At 36.3% G+C, this 16,026-nt stretch overlaps 1 protein-coding gene across 2 annotated transcripts in view; it reads right to left on the reverse strand.

Annotated features, from left to right (window-relative positions):
* LOC150085662 (actin-binding LIM protein 2-like) overlaps positions 1 to 16,026 on the reverse strand; it is a 579,562-nt gene that overhangs the window by 75,805 nt on the left and 487,731 nt on the right. For both annotated transcript variants that reach the window (XM_090374167.1, XM_090374166.1), the window contains 2 exons: positions 15,554 to 15,667; positions 7,742 to 7,842 (listed from right to left, as the gene is read on the reverse strand). In XM_090374167.1, the coding sequence (XP_090230293.1) occupies positions 7,742 to 7,842; positions 15,554 to 15,667 (215 nt within the window). The remainder of the gene's footprint in view (positions 1 to 7,741; positions 7,843 to 15,553; positions 15,668 to 16,026) is intronic.

Below are 16,026 nucleotides of genomic sequence, written 5' to 3' on the forward strand. Positions count from 1 at the left end.
AGTGAGGGAATTCATTTTTTTCATCTTATTTTATTTGTTACATTTGCAGAGAATTGACTGGAAGCATTCCACAAAAAAGAAGTAATCTCTTACTTTTTTTTTTTTGTAATATACTACATGATTAACTTATTTTTATTAACCCCGCAGTAGTGGCACTACACTTGTGAGGTCCACCTCACAAATAATGAGCCCACGTTAATTGTTGGTTGGGAATAAAACTGTGTGATTTTCTGTAACTTACTAAATATAGACAAATTTTTACTGAGTATGTCTGGGTATGTTTTGTTGAATTGTTTTTTTTACCATTTTCCCACAATTACTGCATGAAAAGACCTACTGGGTACACCACCACCACCACCATATTTCTTACTGTTTTTCACTGGAAACAGCATATCTCACTAGATCTCCTATGAAGTATTTCCCTAGTTTGTTGCTGGCTATTATTGTGTTCTTTTCTGCCTAATTTTAAAAATGCCTTGAAATGATATGTCAATGTTTATGTGAAATAATGATTTAGCAACACATGATTTACTCTGAGGCATTTTTTGTGCAAAAGTTTTAATAACATAACTATTTCTGTTTCACAGCATGTTGTGAAATGAGGATGTTTTATCTTGTTTGTTTCAATTTCATGTTTGTTTCATTCATTTCTATTCAGATGGATAGATATTGTTCTAATGTAAATCAGATACTGTGTTTTCATCAGTGTAGAGTACACTTAGGAATTATAACATAAAAGGATTCTAGTTATCCAAATAACAATCATAAATTATATAGAGACTGCTCTACAAAGTAAGGCAGTCTTTATCTAATTTATGACTGTTTTCCAGAAATTAATCTTTTAGTGAGGCTATTCATTTGAAAATACTGCAATCCCTGTACGACTTAGTGCATGCAAATTTTTTTCTGCTGTGAGCATAAAGAATAGATTATCTGTGGTAAAGAATTGTCCCATGTGTTCTATAACCAATAGTCTTGAGAATAGAGGTGTTTTTGAAAGATTTGTTATTTATTTTTGTTTTTTTTCCATTTATTATTTTGAGTAATGAAGACCAAAACTCTGAAGGCAATATTCTGAAGAAACCAAATGTGAATTAAATTTTTAAAAAATTGGAATATGGAAGTAAATAGTTTCTAAAATTTTTATATAAATTTTAAATGTTTTTAAAACAATTTATACACATAAGCAGAAACATATGGCTGTGCACATGTTAAAGTTTCACACATTTAATGGTTTTAAAGCTGGGAAATGGAAGACACTAAATAGTTTCATCTTTATATTTTATGTGTATAATTTTTTTTTTAAATTGTAGCAGAATTAATTTTTTTTAATTTTAAAATAAGAGGTATAAAAAACACAGCTTTTTAAAATATTTTTTATTAAATCAATGGACACTGCTCGTCGTGGACTAATGTTATTAGTGGAGTCCCTCAGGGCTCAGTGTTGGGTCCATTATTGTTTTCTGTATTTATAAATGATATTGATGATGGTATATCAAGCTTAATGGCCAAGTTTGCAGACGATACAAAGGTAAGCAGGGTTGTCAAGGACACTACTGACACTATGCTGCTGCAACAGGATCTGGAAAGGTTGAGCAGATGGGCTGAGAGGTGGCAAATGAAGTTTAACATTGACAAATGTAAAGTACTACACATGGGAAACAGCAACCCCAGAGCAACGTATCAACTCTGTGGTACTACACTGACAGTGGTAGAGAATGAAAGGGACCTGGGGGTGGTTGTGCAGGCAGATATGAAGTTCTCTGAGCAGTGCAGACGGGCTGCAAGAGTAGCTCATGGTGTATTGTCAATGATATATAGGAATTTTTCTAGCAGGAATAAGGAGGTGATTATTCCCTTGTATAAGGCAATGGTCAGGCCACACCTAGAGTACTGTATACAGGTCTGGAGGCCTCATTTCAAGAAGGATGTAGAGCTGCTGGAACGAGTACAGAGAAGGGCAACAAGATTAGTGAATGGAACAAAGGGTTGCACTTACGAAGAAAGGCTTAAGTTTTGCAAATTACAGTGTCTGGAGACTAGGCACCAGCGAGGTGATCTGATAGAGGTGTATAAAGCCTTGAATGGTTTGAGCATGCTCAATGCTGATGGGATTCTTCCTCTCGCTCAGAATAATCACCTGAGAGGGCATAAATTCAAATTGAGGAAAGACAGATGTAGGATAGACGTGCGGAAATTTGCCTTTAGCCAGCGGGTGGTTGGTTGGTGGAACAGACTTCCATCCCTCGTCGTGGATGTTGATAGCCTAAATAAGTTTAAGGCTCAGCTGGATAGGTATATCGAACGAACAGAGGGGTAAAGTGGAAGTGGTTTTTTTTTTTTTTTTTGGCTGATGCTGCATAAGCTTGCTTTCTTGCATCAAATGCCTCTACTAATGCTAATGCTAAATCTGGAAAAAAAAAAAAAAAAACGCAATAAATATTGCAATCCATTAAGAAAAGATGAAATATTCTAACCTCCAAGCAGAATTAAAAAAAAAAAAAAAAAAAACAACTAGTTTTTCCAGAAATTAAAATGAAAGTTTCCACCTGTTTAGGTGTAGTACCACACCATTTTTGTTACAATTAAGGATGTTACCTTCACAGGGGTAATTACATTATATATGCTTTTATCTCTTAGACCATTGATCAAAATTTAGAAATGAGAAACTTGGCACCATGAGGTTACCAATATGATACAAAATTGCCCCATCAATGCTCCATTTAAAAAATTAAAACAAATGAGGTGGAAAAAATAAACAGAAAAAAAGTAATGCAAGGGCAATTTTTCAAGACTATAGGAATACCTTCAATTTCCCCAAAATCTATGCCAAAATAAAACTCACTTTAGAGACGAAACATTATGATATCTCTTATTATGAATGCAGAGTCTGGATAACAATCTTTCAGTGTGTAATGCAGGTGTAAAATTAACTAGCAAGCTTGAGATAGGAGACATGCCAGTTTTCAAAGTTTATAGGTTTTCTGAATAAATACCTGTATGGTATTTATTCAGAAATATCATCAGCTGACTGTACTCTTGAATATCAGATAAAAGTGAAAATTGTGAATGAAATTTTCTAGAGTTCAAATATTTATAAGTACAGTGTATGTGTGACTGTTTCACTTACTAAAATATTAAATAGCTATATCATTATATAATTAGAAATCCAAGAATAATGAATATGTTCATAATAAACAAAAGGGAACAAGCAAATTTTGTTCTCAATTTTTTTTTATTATTATTGTTAATTTTAACTTCTGTCCCAGCTGTTTTCTTGATGTTAAGCTGCACTCCTGCTTTATCGCTCTCATCTTTAACCATTAAAATTAATTGTATTAGATCTTCATTTTCTGCAAGCAGAGTTGTATCATCTGCATATCTTAAATTATTGATGTTTCTGCTGCTAATTTTCACTCCAATTTCTGACTCAACCAAATACAATTTTCTCCTAACTGATTCAATATACAAATTAAATAGAAATGGGGATAAATATAGCCCTGTCACTCACCTTTTCCGATCATTGGTATACAATGATCTTATTAGCTCAAACAAGTGTGACGGTACCCCAAATTCTACCCAAAGAATTCCACAATTTTTTGTGTACAACACAATCAAATGTTTTTGGTATAGTCGATGAAGCACATGTATACATCTTCTTTCTGAAATTCATGGGCTTTTTTTCACGATCCAACAGATGTTTGCAATGTGATCACAAGAGCCTCTTCCTTTGCAGAAACCAGCTTGAACTGTAATTTTCGATACAATTTTGCTTGCATGTGATATCAAGGCTATTGTACTGTAGTTCAAACAATTTTGGGTGTCTCCCTTCTTCAGGATTGGAATAAACACTGATCTCTTCCAGTCTTTTGGCCACAGATTGCTTTCCCAAATCTCCCGGCACAAAGCTGTGATAACTGTAATTGGAAAAAGTGTTAACAATTCTGATGGTATTCCATCAAATCCAGGGGCTTTTCTCCTTGGTAGTTGCTGAAGCACTGATACTACCTCTTCCTCTAAAATATTCGGTTCTAGTTCATCCTGCCCTTCCGCTTCAATCTGTTGATTTTTCTTTTTATTTGCATACAGTTCTTCATGTATTCATGCCATCTTTTCCTAATTCCTTGTTGATCATTCAGTTCATTTCCATCTTTATCTTTTATTGAATCCTTACAAGCAGTGAGCGGTATCCGGATCTTCTTTATTAGTGCCTTTTTTTTCTTGTTATTATCTTCCATTTCTTTACAACGTTCGTTCCAGTATTTTTCTTTGTCTTTTCTGGCTGCCCTTTGGAATTCTGCATTAAGCCACCTTGTCTCATCTCTATCTCCAGCAGCTTTAGCCTTTCTTCTTTTTTTCAGCAATTTTGATGGTTTCTTCTGACAGCCACTTACTTGATTTTGCATGTTTTTTCTACAAAAAACATGCAAAATCACAGAAACAGATGTGCTGTTTCTGTGACAATGCGTCTTATATCCTCCCAAAAAAAGTACATCTGGTTGTCTTTCCATGTAGTTAAATGAATCGAATCTGTTTTTTTATCTCGACATAGATAAAATGGTGAAATTTTATCTATGTTATATTTCCATGGTGTGGCATTCGTTTTAATGTTACAGAATTTGAGCCTGACTTTGGCTACTAAGAGTTGGTAGCCCGAGCTGCAGTCTGCACCAGGTAACGTTTTCACTGAAAAAAGAGCTTTTCATCTTTGACTCCACATAATGTAGTCAATTTGATTGCGGTGCAATCCATTTGGGGATGTCCATGTATACAAATGTTGTTTAGGTTGGATAAACCACGTGTTTGTAATCCTTAATTGATTTTCTTGACAGAACTGCACCAGGTGGTTTCCTGCCTCGTTCCTATCCCCCAGACCAAATCTACCAATGACCTCATCTTTTTCTGTTTCCTATTTTCACGTTGAAGTCTCCAAGAACATACACAATGTCTTTTGATGTGAATAATGTCTATGCTGGAGGTACCCTAAGGCACTCAGGCTCTCACGAAAAGTGAAACGTCTAACGGCTGTTATATCTCCGAAACTAACAGACAATAGTATAAACAATTTATACTTATTTTTTCGGGTATATAATGCTGCTGATGAACATGCAAGAAAAAATTAGAAATTTTGATATTTAATATCATTTTTTTCAAAAAAACTAAAACGTTCACATTTTGGTCATTTGCCGTTGCACCTTGGTTACTTTCATTCTCAATAATTTCTAAACTATGATAGAACGACATAAACACTGAGCAACAAAATTGTTCAGTAGAAAACATAGTTTTTACATATAAATAGTTTTGATGCAGCTCTTCTGGTTCCTGAGTAATAGCGATGCAAAGTTGGGAAAGTTGAAAAATTCGAGCATTTTGAAGTTTTTTTTTGCAATATTCTGAAAACTATAAATGTTAGTCAAAAACAGTAAACAACAAAACTGTTGCCCTTTGAGAGCTCTACAAGGATATATAACTAGATTTAAAATCGGGTTTTTAGTTTTCGAGAGTTGAACAACTCGTTAAAGTAACTACTTCGTTCAGTTACTTCGCATTTGTTGAGCAGTGCGGTTGTGTTTCATTTAGTTAAGTTGTGACGATGACAAAAGTTACATCAACTAAACGTGTTCAAAGATTTCAATAAAATCACAAATCTAACATTGAATGAAAAGCAAGCATCAGAGTCGGCGGCAGAATGCAAGAGAGAGAGAGAGAGAGAGAGTCATAAGTGTAAACGTGAGCAAGATCCATTAGAGGCAGATTTCCGGCCATCAAAATCGAAAATAACAGTAGCCTAGTGGTCAGGCGCACGGGTGCATAAGTACACGTGCCTCGAGTGACCGGGGATTCAAGCCCGTGACTACTGAATACGGTGCTGTTTCTTGTATTCTGTCTATCTTGTGAACTCCTCTGACCGTTTGGTCATCCCGGAGTATAAACAAAAAATTTATAAACAATTTATACTTTGTGCGATAACAATAAAGGTTACCACAAACCTTTATTGTTGATTGTAAATGAAAATATCAATAAAATAAAACTGATTTTATTAAGCTTAAATTGTATTTTTTCATTTCACATGTTATTCACAGATCCACCTTCGGCTCTATGGAGCCAGTGTTGATTTCTTTTTGGTGTTTGACTCAGTACATCCTGAGCTTCAACATAAAACTGTTCAATTTCATCTTCAGTTGCATCTGTTGTTGGTGCACAGACTTGAAGAAATGTGACTTTAATCAGTTTTCCATTAATGCAGATGTCCATTACTCTGTCACTTACTGATCTATAACTTTCAACTAATCTGGCAATTCTCTTGTTCACTATAAATGTCACACCATTTCTTATTTTTTCGTTCCCACAGTAGTAAACTATAAAATCGTCTGACTGAAAGTAGCCATTTCCCATCCAATTTATTTCACTGACACTGAGGATGTCAGTCTTGGTCCTAAACATTTCCCTCTTAAGAATAAACAGCTTTCCACAATTTAAACTCTGAACATTCCATGTGCAGATCTTATGTTCATAGTAAATGAAAAAACTTTGGGAGGTGCATTATGGCCACAGAAGCTGATGCACCAACAACTAACAAAAAAAAAAAAAAAAAAAAAGATGTGTTTTTGTACAGTGCAGACTGTTCCTTCCATCATGGCCTGCCTCAGCAAACACGTCTCCTGACGGCTTTAACCAAATTGTCATCCACATTAAATGTAAAGATACAAAGCTACTAATGGAGTTTAGAAAAGTTATATGTTTTTACTTTAATGTAATCACATTTGGAGAACCAATTTGTAGGTGCTATTTAGAGAACGAGTTTTCCATCAAATTGAAAGGACCCAGTTTTGAAAAATAAAGGGGAAAAAAAAATGAATTTTAAAAATATCCAGATTTTAGATCATTTTTGGACACCCAGAGTTTGGACAATCTGCATGTAATATTTTTTAAAAAATTGAATAGTGTAATAATATAATAATTTATGGAAACTGAATATAATTTGTATGACTGCTATTATTCTTTCCCACAAATTCTTTGATCCTCAGAGTTAGTGAATGCAAGTTGTAGTGCAGGTAATCAGCCAATTCCTTTGATTTTTATGATTATTATGGTTGTATAAGAATTTTATTTAAAAAACAAAAAAAAAAGAAGGAAAAAATCTGCTTTTTTTCATGAAATAAAATTTTGATCCAAAATATGTCTGAAGGTAGTTCAATCAGACTTTTGTCTTCAGTACATGTCAGCTTGCTAATTTGATGTTCCATAAACAGACTGGTAATTCAAATATTTTTTGATTGTTGGCTGTCTTATAGAGGTGAGTAACCATTGTTGAACATTCAAGAAAGTACTTTCAGATGTTTAAGATTACCTGCTTGAATGAAATTAGTGGGATCTTTCCATGAATCACTGAAAGGCCCCAGTTTGTTATTTGTTTGGTTTTTAGGAGCATTAGCAACTAAGGCCATATTGCTCTGGAATATGCGGTGGTCATTCCCTGATCTTTCCGCATCCTCCCTATTTGGTGGTGACGGGCTCGAACCCCGGTCTAATCAAGAAGCGTGTGCTACACACTGCTGCTCCTTCCCACCTGGCTACGGAGGTGCCTGAAAGGCCCCAGTAATTTATGTATTATTTATTAATGAAATGGCATCTTAGTACAGTGTTTCATGAAATAAAAATCAGATGTTTATTTTAAGCAAAAATAACATAACTGAATTTTTGAATAAAACTTTATAAAATTCAGAAATAAATATTTTACCATAAACCCCATTCCTCCTTCTCGGCCTGCAGCAGGTAATGTAGCAGACTTTGTTGTGAATCCATACCCTGGTTTTGGCACTTGTCTTAATGAAGAAACCACTGAATAATTAAAAACAAATGGAAATTATTTTATGTATTTTAAAGTTATTTTCAAATGTAAAAACCTTGATCTCTGCTAAAACTATAAATTTTTTTAAAGTCTTTCTAGAATAGAAAAAAAATCGTGTGTGTACTCTGTTGCACAAAAAAATGTTTTATGTGTAAACATCTTTGACGACACCTACTAAATTTATCCTTTTTGCACAATATTTTACCTGTTTCCCTGCAATAGAGTCACCAACTACAACTAGCTCCTGTGGATCCAGTGCATTCTGCCTTGAAGATTGCCACTGTGTTGCCTGATGCACAAGAGGGAGCTGTGGTGTTTTGTTGGGAAGCTGAGAGCTCGATGGGTCCCCCACTTTAATACTTTCGAGCGCATCTAACCAATTCTTCAAACGCTCATAGATGCCCATCAGAACGCTGAGTTGTTACCTAATTTCTTAACACTCCCTGCACCTAGAACACACAAAGACATCCTCTTTGGCTAAATCATGTCCTGTTCCAGAAGGTTCTGCAAATATTTCACAAGTTGCACATTTTTTAGGCCATTATGAATTGGGGAATTGTCCCCTTTGGTTCTCCCCGAGCCACAATATTCCTAGTTTGTGCCCGTTGCTTTGTTTCTCTAGTCTTGGGCATGATTTCCATTTAAGTACAATTGATTAACAATGACTATTAATAAGATTAATAAATATAATTAATGGATTATCAATACTACACTAATGTAATAGATTCCTAAATGCAGTGACACATATGCTATCTAACTTTAAGTTTTACTTTTCACTAATAAGTTTGGAATATACGTTATGTTCTACCGTAACGACCACAATTTTAAATTAGTTACATCTCTAGCTAAACACAAAGATAAATGCCGAACAAGTGATTTGGAGTTAAAAGTTAATTATAATATAAAACAAAATTATCCAACTAATGACCTAATTGATTCCAAGTTTAGAGCTACCTATTTACTACAATTAAAAATTTGAATTCCCCTACCACTCACACTATATTATAACAATTGGGGGCATGATTTGAAAGAAACAATGGATCTACATATATTAAGTAGTAACCTACAAAATCTCTAGCTAAATTAAAAATAAAAATAACAGGAATGACTGGACTATAAAGCTACTTACACACTATGATATAATATAACAGTTAAGCCAATAAAACAACAAAAAGTCTTCAAAAGCGTATGATTTGTTGGAGCTGGAAAATATAGCATTAGCATAGGCATATGATGCAAGAAAGCAAGCTCATATAGCATCAACCAGAAAAAAAAAAAAAAAAAACAACCCTTTCTCATTTCACCCATCCGCTTGCTCCAAATGTTTGTCTAGTTCTACCTTAAATCTATTTAAGCCATCAATTTCTACAATGACAGATGGAAGATTGTTCCAGCAATCAACCACCTGTGGGCTAAAGGCAAACTTCCGCACATCTATCCTACAACTGTCTTTCCTCAATTTGAATTTATGCCATCTCAGACGATTATTATACAAGGCGATAATCACCTCCCATCCCTGCTAGAAAAATTCCTGTATATCGCTGAAAAGACACCACGAACTACACTTGCACACTGACTACACTGTTCAGAAAACTTCACATCTGACTGCACAATTACCCCCAGGTCTTTTTCATTCTCTACCACCTTGAGTGTAGCACCACACAGTTGATATGTTACTCTGGAGTTACTGCTACCCATATGCAGTACTTTACATTTGTCAATGTTAAACTTCAGTTGCCACCTCTCAGCTGATCTGCTCAACATTTCTAGATCCTGTTGCAGTATCATACTGTCATTAGTGTCATTAACAATCCTACAACCCTGCCAACCTTCGTATCATCTGCAAACTTAGACATTAAGCCTGATATACCTACATCAATATCATTAATAATTACAGAAAACAACAATGGACCCAACACTGAACCTGGGAGACTCGACTAATAACATTAGTCCACGAAGAGCAGTGTCCATTGATTACCACTCTCTGTCCTCTCCCACCCAACCATTCCTTTATCCATTGGCAGCATTTCGCCCTTAATACCATACTGCTCCAATTTGTACACTAGTCTTCCATGTGCAACAGTATCAAAAGCTTTTCTAAGATCCAAGTATATATCAAAATTATTTTTTGCATCCAGTTCCTTTGTGACCACATCATAGTAACCAATAAAATTGGTCAGACAACACTTTTCCTTAACAAACCCATGCTGTGTCCGAACTATAACCGAAGTGTTGTTTAGATAGTCCTGCAGTGCTTCTTTAACCAGTGCCTCCATTAATTTCTCAGGAACAGAAGTTAAACTAACAGGTCTGTAATTACTTTGTCACCTTTGATGCTCCTTTGTGAATTGGGGTCCCATTTGCACATCTCCAATCCATGGGTATCTATCTCCCCTGAGTCCAAGGAAGCTCTCATAATTATTGCTAAGGGTTTGATTACTTCCTCTCCGTCTTCTTTAATATAACTGGACAGATCCATTCCAACCCCAGGTGCCTTTTTTATTTTTATCTTCAACAATTTCTCCTCCACTTTGTTCTCAATTATTAAAAAATCTTTAACTCACTACTATAGTTTAATAAACCTCTGTTATTCCTCTCCTTGAATAACTCCTCATGTAAATGTAGATGTAAAATACTCATTAAGTTTGTTAGCAACCTGAGCAGGATCATCAACAGTTGAACCACCGATATCAAGTGGAACAATCTTATTCATCCTCTTCCTTCTAGAGGTCATCCTCTTCCTCATAAGTAAAGAACTCTTTGCTGTTTTTCTTTGCATTCTTTGCCAAAGATTTCTCGTAATTTGCCTTTGCCTGCCTAACCTCCTTTGTGACTTGATTACAGACCAGCTTATATCTTCCATTGGCTTCTGTGCCACCTGTTAATATATATGTATCCCATGCATTTTTCTTCTGTGCCATGAGATTAGTTTATCTGACGTCCAATTAGGCCTAAACCTCGAACAATATTTCTTAGTTAGTATGAAAAACCTAGTAGCTTCCAAGATTAATTCTTTGAATGCTTCCCATTTAGAATTTTCTGTTGGTAGTATCATCAGTTTGTCCCACCGTATAGACTTTGAAAACTGTCTCAGACCTCCATAGTCACCTTTATGAAAGCAAAAACCCTTCCCTTTATACCCGATGGTAGTTATCTCTTTGATTAAATCCCACATCAGCACATGTGATCACTGCCACCTAGTGGTTCCTTTATCTGTAGATTCTTAATGCAGGAAGAATCACTACTGATAATCAAATCAAGAGTATTACTCCCTCTAGTTGCCTCCCAAACATGCTGCTGTAGAAAACAATCATCCAATAAATCCACAAAAGCCTTTCTAGTGTGCGAAAGACCAACACACAAGTTCCAGTCAATATCTGGGAAATTAAAATTTCCCATTATAAGACAATATGATTTACTGGCCTACTCTATTTCTGTGTACAGCTGTTCATTATACTCATCAGAGTCATTGGGCCTATAGCACACTCCTACTCTCAATTTTGCTTTCCCAGTGCTTATGTACTGGGAAAGCAAAATAAATTCAAGTTACGGGGGGAAATGTTTAGATTGGACTGCAGGAAGTTTTATTTTAGCCAGCGAGTTATAAATTACTGGAATAAGTTGCCTTCATGGGTGGTAGAGGCCGACAGTTTGGGGAAATTCAAAGGTCATCTGGATAGTACTTTCGGGTAAGGGAAGCGCATAGGATGATAGGTTTAATTTCCTTTTTATTTATATTTTATTTTATTTTATTTTTTTATTTATTAATTATTATTATTTAGTTATTTATTTTATTTATTTTTTTTGTTTTTATCATTGTTTTGTTTGGATTTTTTTTTTTTTGGCTGGTGCAGCATAAGCCATAGGCTTTCTTGCACCATGCGGCCGTTACTAATACTAATACTATGTCAAACAAAACTGACTCAACACTGCATTGTCCACCCATGTCAACTGGATGCACTTTCTTAGATTTTGTGTTTCTTAACTAATAGCATAACTCCTCCTCCCTTCCTATCCTGTTTGTCCTTCCTGTACACATTGTACTCTCCAAATTCCAATTTTGCATTCCTTATATCTGTGTGACACCACGTCTCTCATATATCCCAACAATATCTGCCTTTGATGTTTTGACCAGCACATCAAATTTATATACTACACTCCTAGCACTGGTGTTCACGCAAGTATACATGCACGTGTTCTTATTCTTAGCTACCCTAATACAGCCCATGTATTTATTTATTCCGCAATGATTCCCAGCAGTCTCTGAAATCCCTGGCACTTTGTTTTACAGGTTCTGTTCATTCCAATAGAAGCTGTGCAAGGATCACCTCTGCCAGCGGCTACTGTTAAGCTATTAGTCAGTGTATCTCCCCAAGCTAGCAGTTTTCCGACCCACCTAACACTGGCTCAATAGCATCGACAAATATTCTTGCACCCTTTCTATTTGGCGCCTCCGTAGCCAGGTGGGAAGGAGCAACAGTGTGTAGCACACGCTTCTTGATTAGACCGGGGTTCGAGCCCATCACCACTAAATACGGAGGATGCGGAAAGGTCAGGGAATGACCACCGCATATTCCCGGAACAATATGGCCTTAGTTGCTAATGCTCCTAAAAACCAAATAATCAAAATAACCAACCAACCTTTCTATTTAAGTGTATTCCATCCCTGTAGAAGCAGTCTCTCCTGTTAATAAGCACATACCAGGCTGAGAAAAATTCTATTCTATGAGCCTTGCACAATCTCTCCAGGGCTGAATTGATTGACAGGGCTCTCATCATATACTCCCTCCTATCGTAACTGGGTAGAATTGCAGGCATCTTCAAATTCAACCCTAACTCGTGGCTTTTTTTTCTTCAACATTGACCTGTACTTGTTAAGTAATCCTGCCATTCTCCAATTCATAATATCATTGGTGCCAACTTGTACATCAATATCACCTTTTGTGCTCTTAAAAGATGATATCTGCTCTACAACATCATCAACTTTTTCTTGCCCCTGACAGACATACCCTGGTCCTGTTTCACCTATCCTTTTTGCACAATATATTCCCCATTTCCCTGACAATAAAATAGATTCACCGAGAACAACTAGTTTCTGTGCGACCTGTGCATTCTGCCTTGGGGATTGCTGCTGTGTTGCCTGATGTTCAAGTGTAAGCTGTGGTGTTGATGTGGGCAGCTGAAAGCTTGATGGCCTCCTCAATTTAAGTCCTTCGAGGGCATCTGCCTTGTTCTTCAAGCTCTCCTTAAGGCCCATATAACAATACTGAGTTGGTGCCTCATTTCCTCACACTCCTTACATCAAAAACACACAAAGACGTTCCCCTTGGCAATATCATGTCTCGTTCCTGATTGCTCCGCAAACATCAAACAAGCAGTACATTTGAAAAGGGTGTGATTCAGAGGACAGCCCTCCCTTAGTTTTCCGCTGAGCCACAGTACTCCCACTATCTTCAGCCTTTTGCTTTGCTGCTGTGGTTTGAGGCATGATTTCGATTCTGGTGCAAACTCTAGTGTTGATGTGGGCAGCTGAGAGCTTGATGCCCCCCTCAATTTAAGTCCTTCGAGGGCATGTAACCTGTTCTTCATGCTCTCATAAAGGCCCATAACAACGCTGAGTTTGGGCCTCATTTCCTTGCACTCCTTACATCCAACACACACACAAAGACATTCATTCCCCTTGGCAATATCATGTCTCGTTCCCGATTGCTCCACCAACATCAAACAAGCAGTATATTTGAAAAGGCTGTGATTCAGAGGAGAGCCCCCACTCAGTTTTCTCCTGAGCCACAGCACTCTCACTATCTTCAGCCTTTTGCTTTGCTGCTCTGGTCTGAGCTATGATTTCGATTCAATTTTAATACAATTCAAATATAAATTTAATACAATTAAAAATATTACATTAAACTTCTATCCCAATGTAATAATAACACTATACAGGTAGGACCCATTTTACAACAAGGTTAAGTTCCAGCAAAACAGGGTCTTAAAATGAAAAGTCGTAAAACAAGACCAATTTATAATGTAATTGAATGAGATAGGTTCAAAAATTCCCAAAATTTTCTGAAGTATGTACTAATATTTCTATTCTTTATATATAAATAAATATTTTAAACATTTAATGCACATGTTTTATTTATACTTATACAAAAAACAATAAAATAAAATTTTAATTTACTTTGGTCCTGTGGAGTCATCGCTTGCATACGTATTCACTTCACTGATATTTTATGTGACAAAGGCATAATGGGACGAAATTAAAGGTAGGTTCCTGGTTGAGGGTCATCGGGTTCTTTTCCGTTCTTTGTCAAGAACTGTTGTATCGACATCTGGCGGCACCTCCGTAGCCAGGTGGGAAGGAGCAGCAGTGCATAGCACACGCTCCTTGATTAGACCGGGGTTCGAGCCCGTCACCACCAAATACGGAGGATGCGGAAATGTCAGGGAATGACCACCGCTTATTCCCGGAGCAATATGGCCTTAGTTGCTAATGCTCCTGAAAACCAAATAACAACATTGACATCTGGCATGACTTCCTACTTCTTTCTTCCAAGGTGTTATAGTAGGGCTTCAACATCATGTTGACACCTCTTTGGATGCCATGGCTACATTCTCAATTAGGATCATTATCACAAATTTCATCAACTGCACTATTAATTTTGGAAAGAGCACTCTGAATATGTTTTGTTTTTAATGTTCTGATTGGCTCCAACTCTTTCGCTCCATGGTGTGTCAGCCTCATGTTGTTGAAGTTGCACAGTCAGTTCCTCCAATTCCTCCCTCAAAACTGGCTCACCATGACTCTCCAGGAACTGGTCAACATCATTTGGATCAACGTTGAAACATCTTTAGCCACTTCAGAAACTGGCTCAATCCTTCCAAAATTAATCACTGCTTCGGGCCACAATTTATGCCAGATGCCATTTATGCAGGACTGTGACATTTCCTCCCAGGCAGAATCAATGTTTGTGATGGCATTCAGGATGTTATATGACTTCCAGTAGTCCTTCACAGTCATATCAGAGTGCACAGCCTCAATAATTCCTTTGAAGGTCGTACGAAAATAAGTACGAGGTGTACCATTTACTAAAAATTGTCTGAATCACCCACGCCTTTTTGTTAGAGCACCAAAACACAGGAAGTCATGCCCTTCATTACACGAGGTGTCTCTGAATGGTACACCAACATCAGTTTGAGTTTAAATGTTCTCAATACATTGCCACCCAGGAGCAATGTCAACCGATCTTTTGCAATCTTGAAACAAGGGGAAGACCTCTCCTCACAGGCGATGTACGTCCTACTTGGCATTTTTTTCCAATAAAACCCTGTTTCGTCCACATTAAAAACTAAATCAGGGTGGTCTATTTTTTTTGAGTGGCAGGTGTGAAGACAGCAGGGGTTGCAAGATAATAGGTACACTAATCTCCCAATGATGACTTATAATGCCACTTCTTGTCGCTTATTTATGACTTGCAAAACATCTGTTTATACCTATTCTATTTATTACTTGAATTTTATGATTTCTGGTTGGTTGATTTTTTTTTTTTTTTTAATTTGGAGTCTTGAAATGTCCAGGTTAATCCGATCCTGGTAAATTGAATCTGCTGTACATAGTAAAAACTTTATGCTATTGATCAAAATATCTAATATGGGTAAATGAATCAAATTTAAACATTAAAATCAGAATATAAAATTGTTTACCATTATAATTTGGAGTGGTCCCAACAGAACGACCAAGTGATGACCGAAAACCAGAACTCCGATCTAGTTCGTCTTCTTCCCATGGCTTAGGGCGGTCAATATCTCTGGATGGAGCTGTAAAAATGCATTAATCACTATTAATGAAAAATCATTTCACTGCAAAGTTGTATGAATGAATACATTTATGCAAAATTAATTGAATTTTGTACAGAAGCAGAGTACTATTTCAATTCAGGTACAGAAATAGCCAGCTTCTTTACTGAATTGCTGCATTGGCCAATGTAGACTAGTAATAGGGATTACTAGGCTACACTTGATGAAAGTTACATTTTCAACTGGAAGTGTTATTCCATACACTGCTTGGTTCCTCTTTTATTTATTCAATTAAAAATGATAACTAATAGTGACTTTGGGTCAACCTGTAGATAAATGTAATCATTTTTAAAGAGTCCAAGCTCTGTTATTGCCAGTGG

The sequence above is a fragment of the Mastigoproctus giganteus genome, chromosome 5 (genome assembly GCF_048544385.1).
Source record: "Mastigoproctus giganteus isolate SK-2022 chromosome 5, ASM4854438v1, whole genome shotgun sequence".
Taxonomy (NCBI): domain Eukaryota; kingdom Metazoa; phylum Arthropoda; class Arachnida; order Uropygi; family Thelyphonidae; genus Mastigoproctus; species Mastigoproctus giganteus.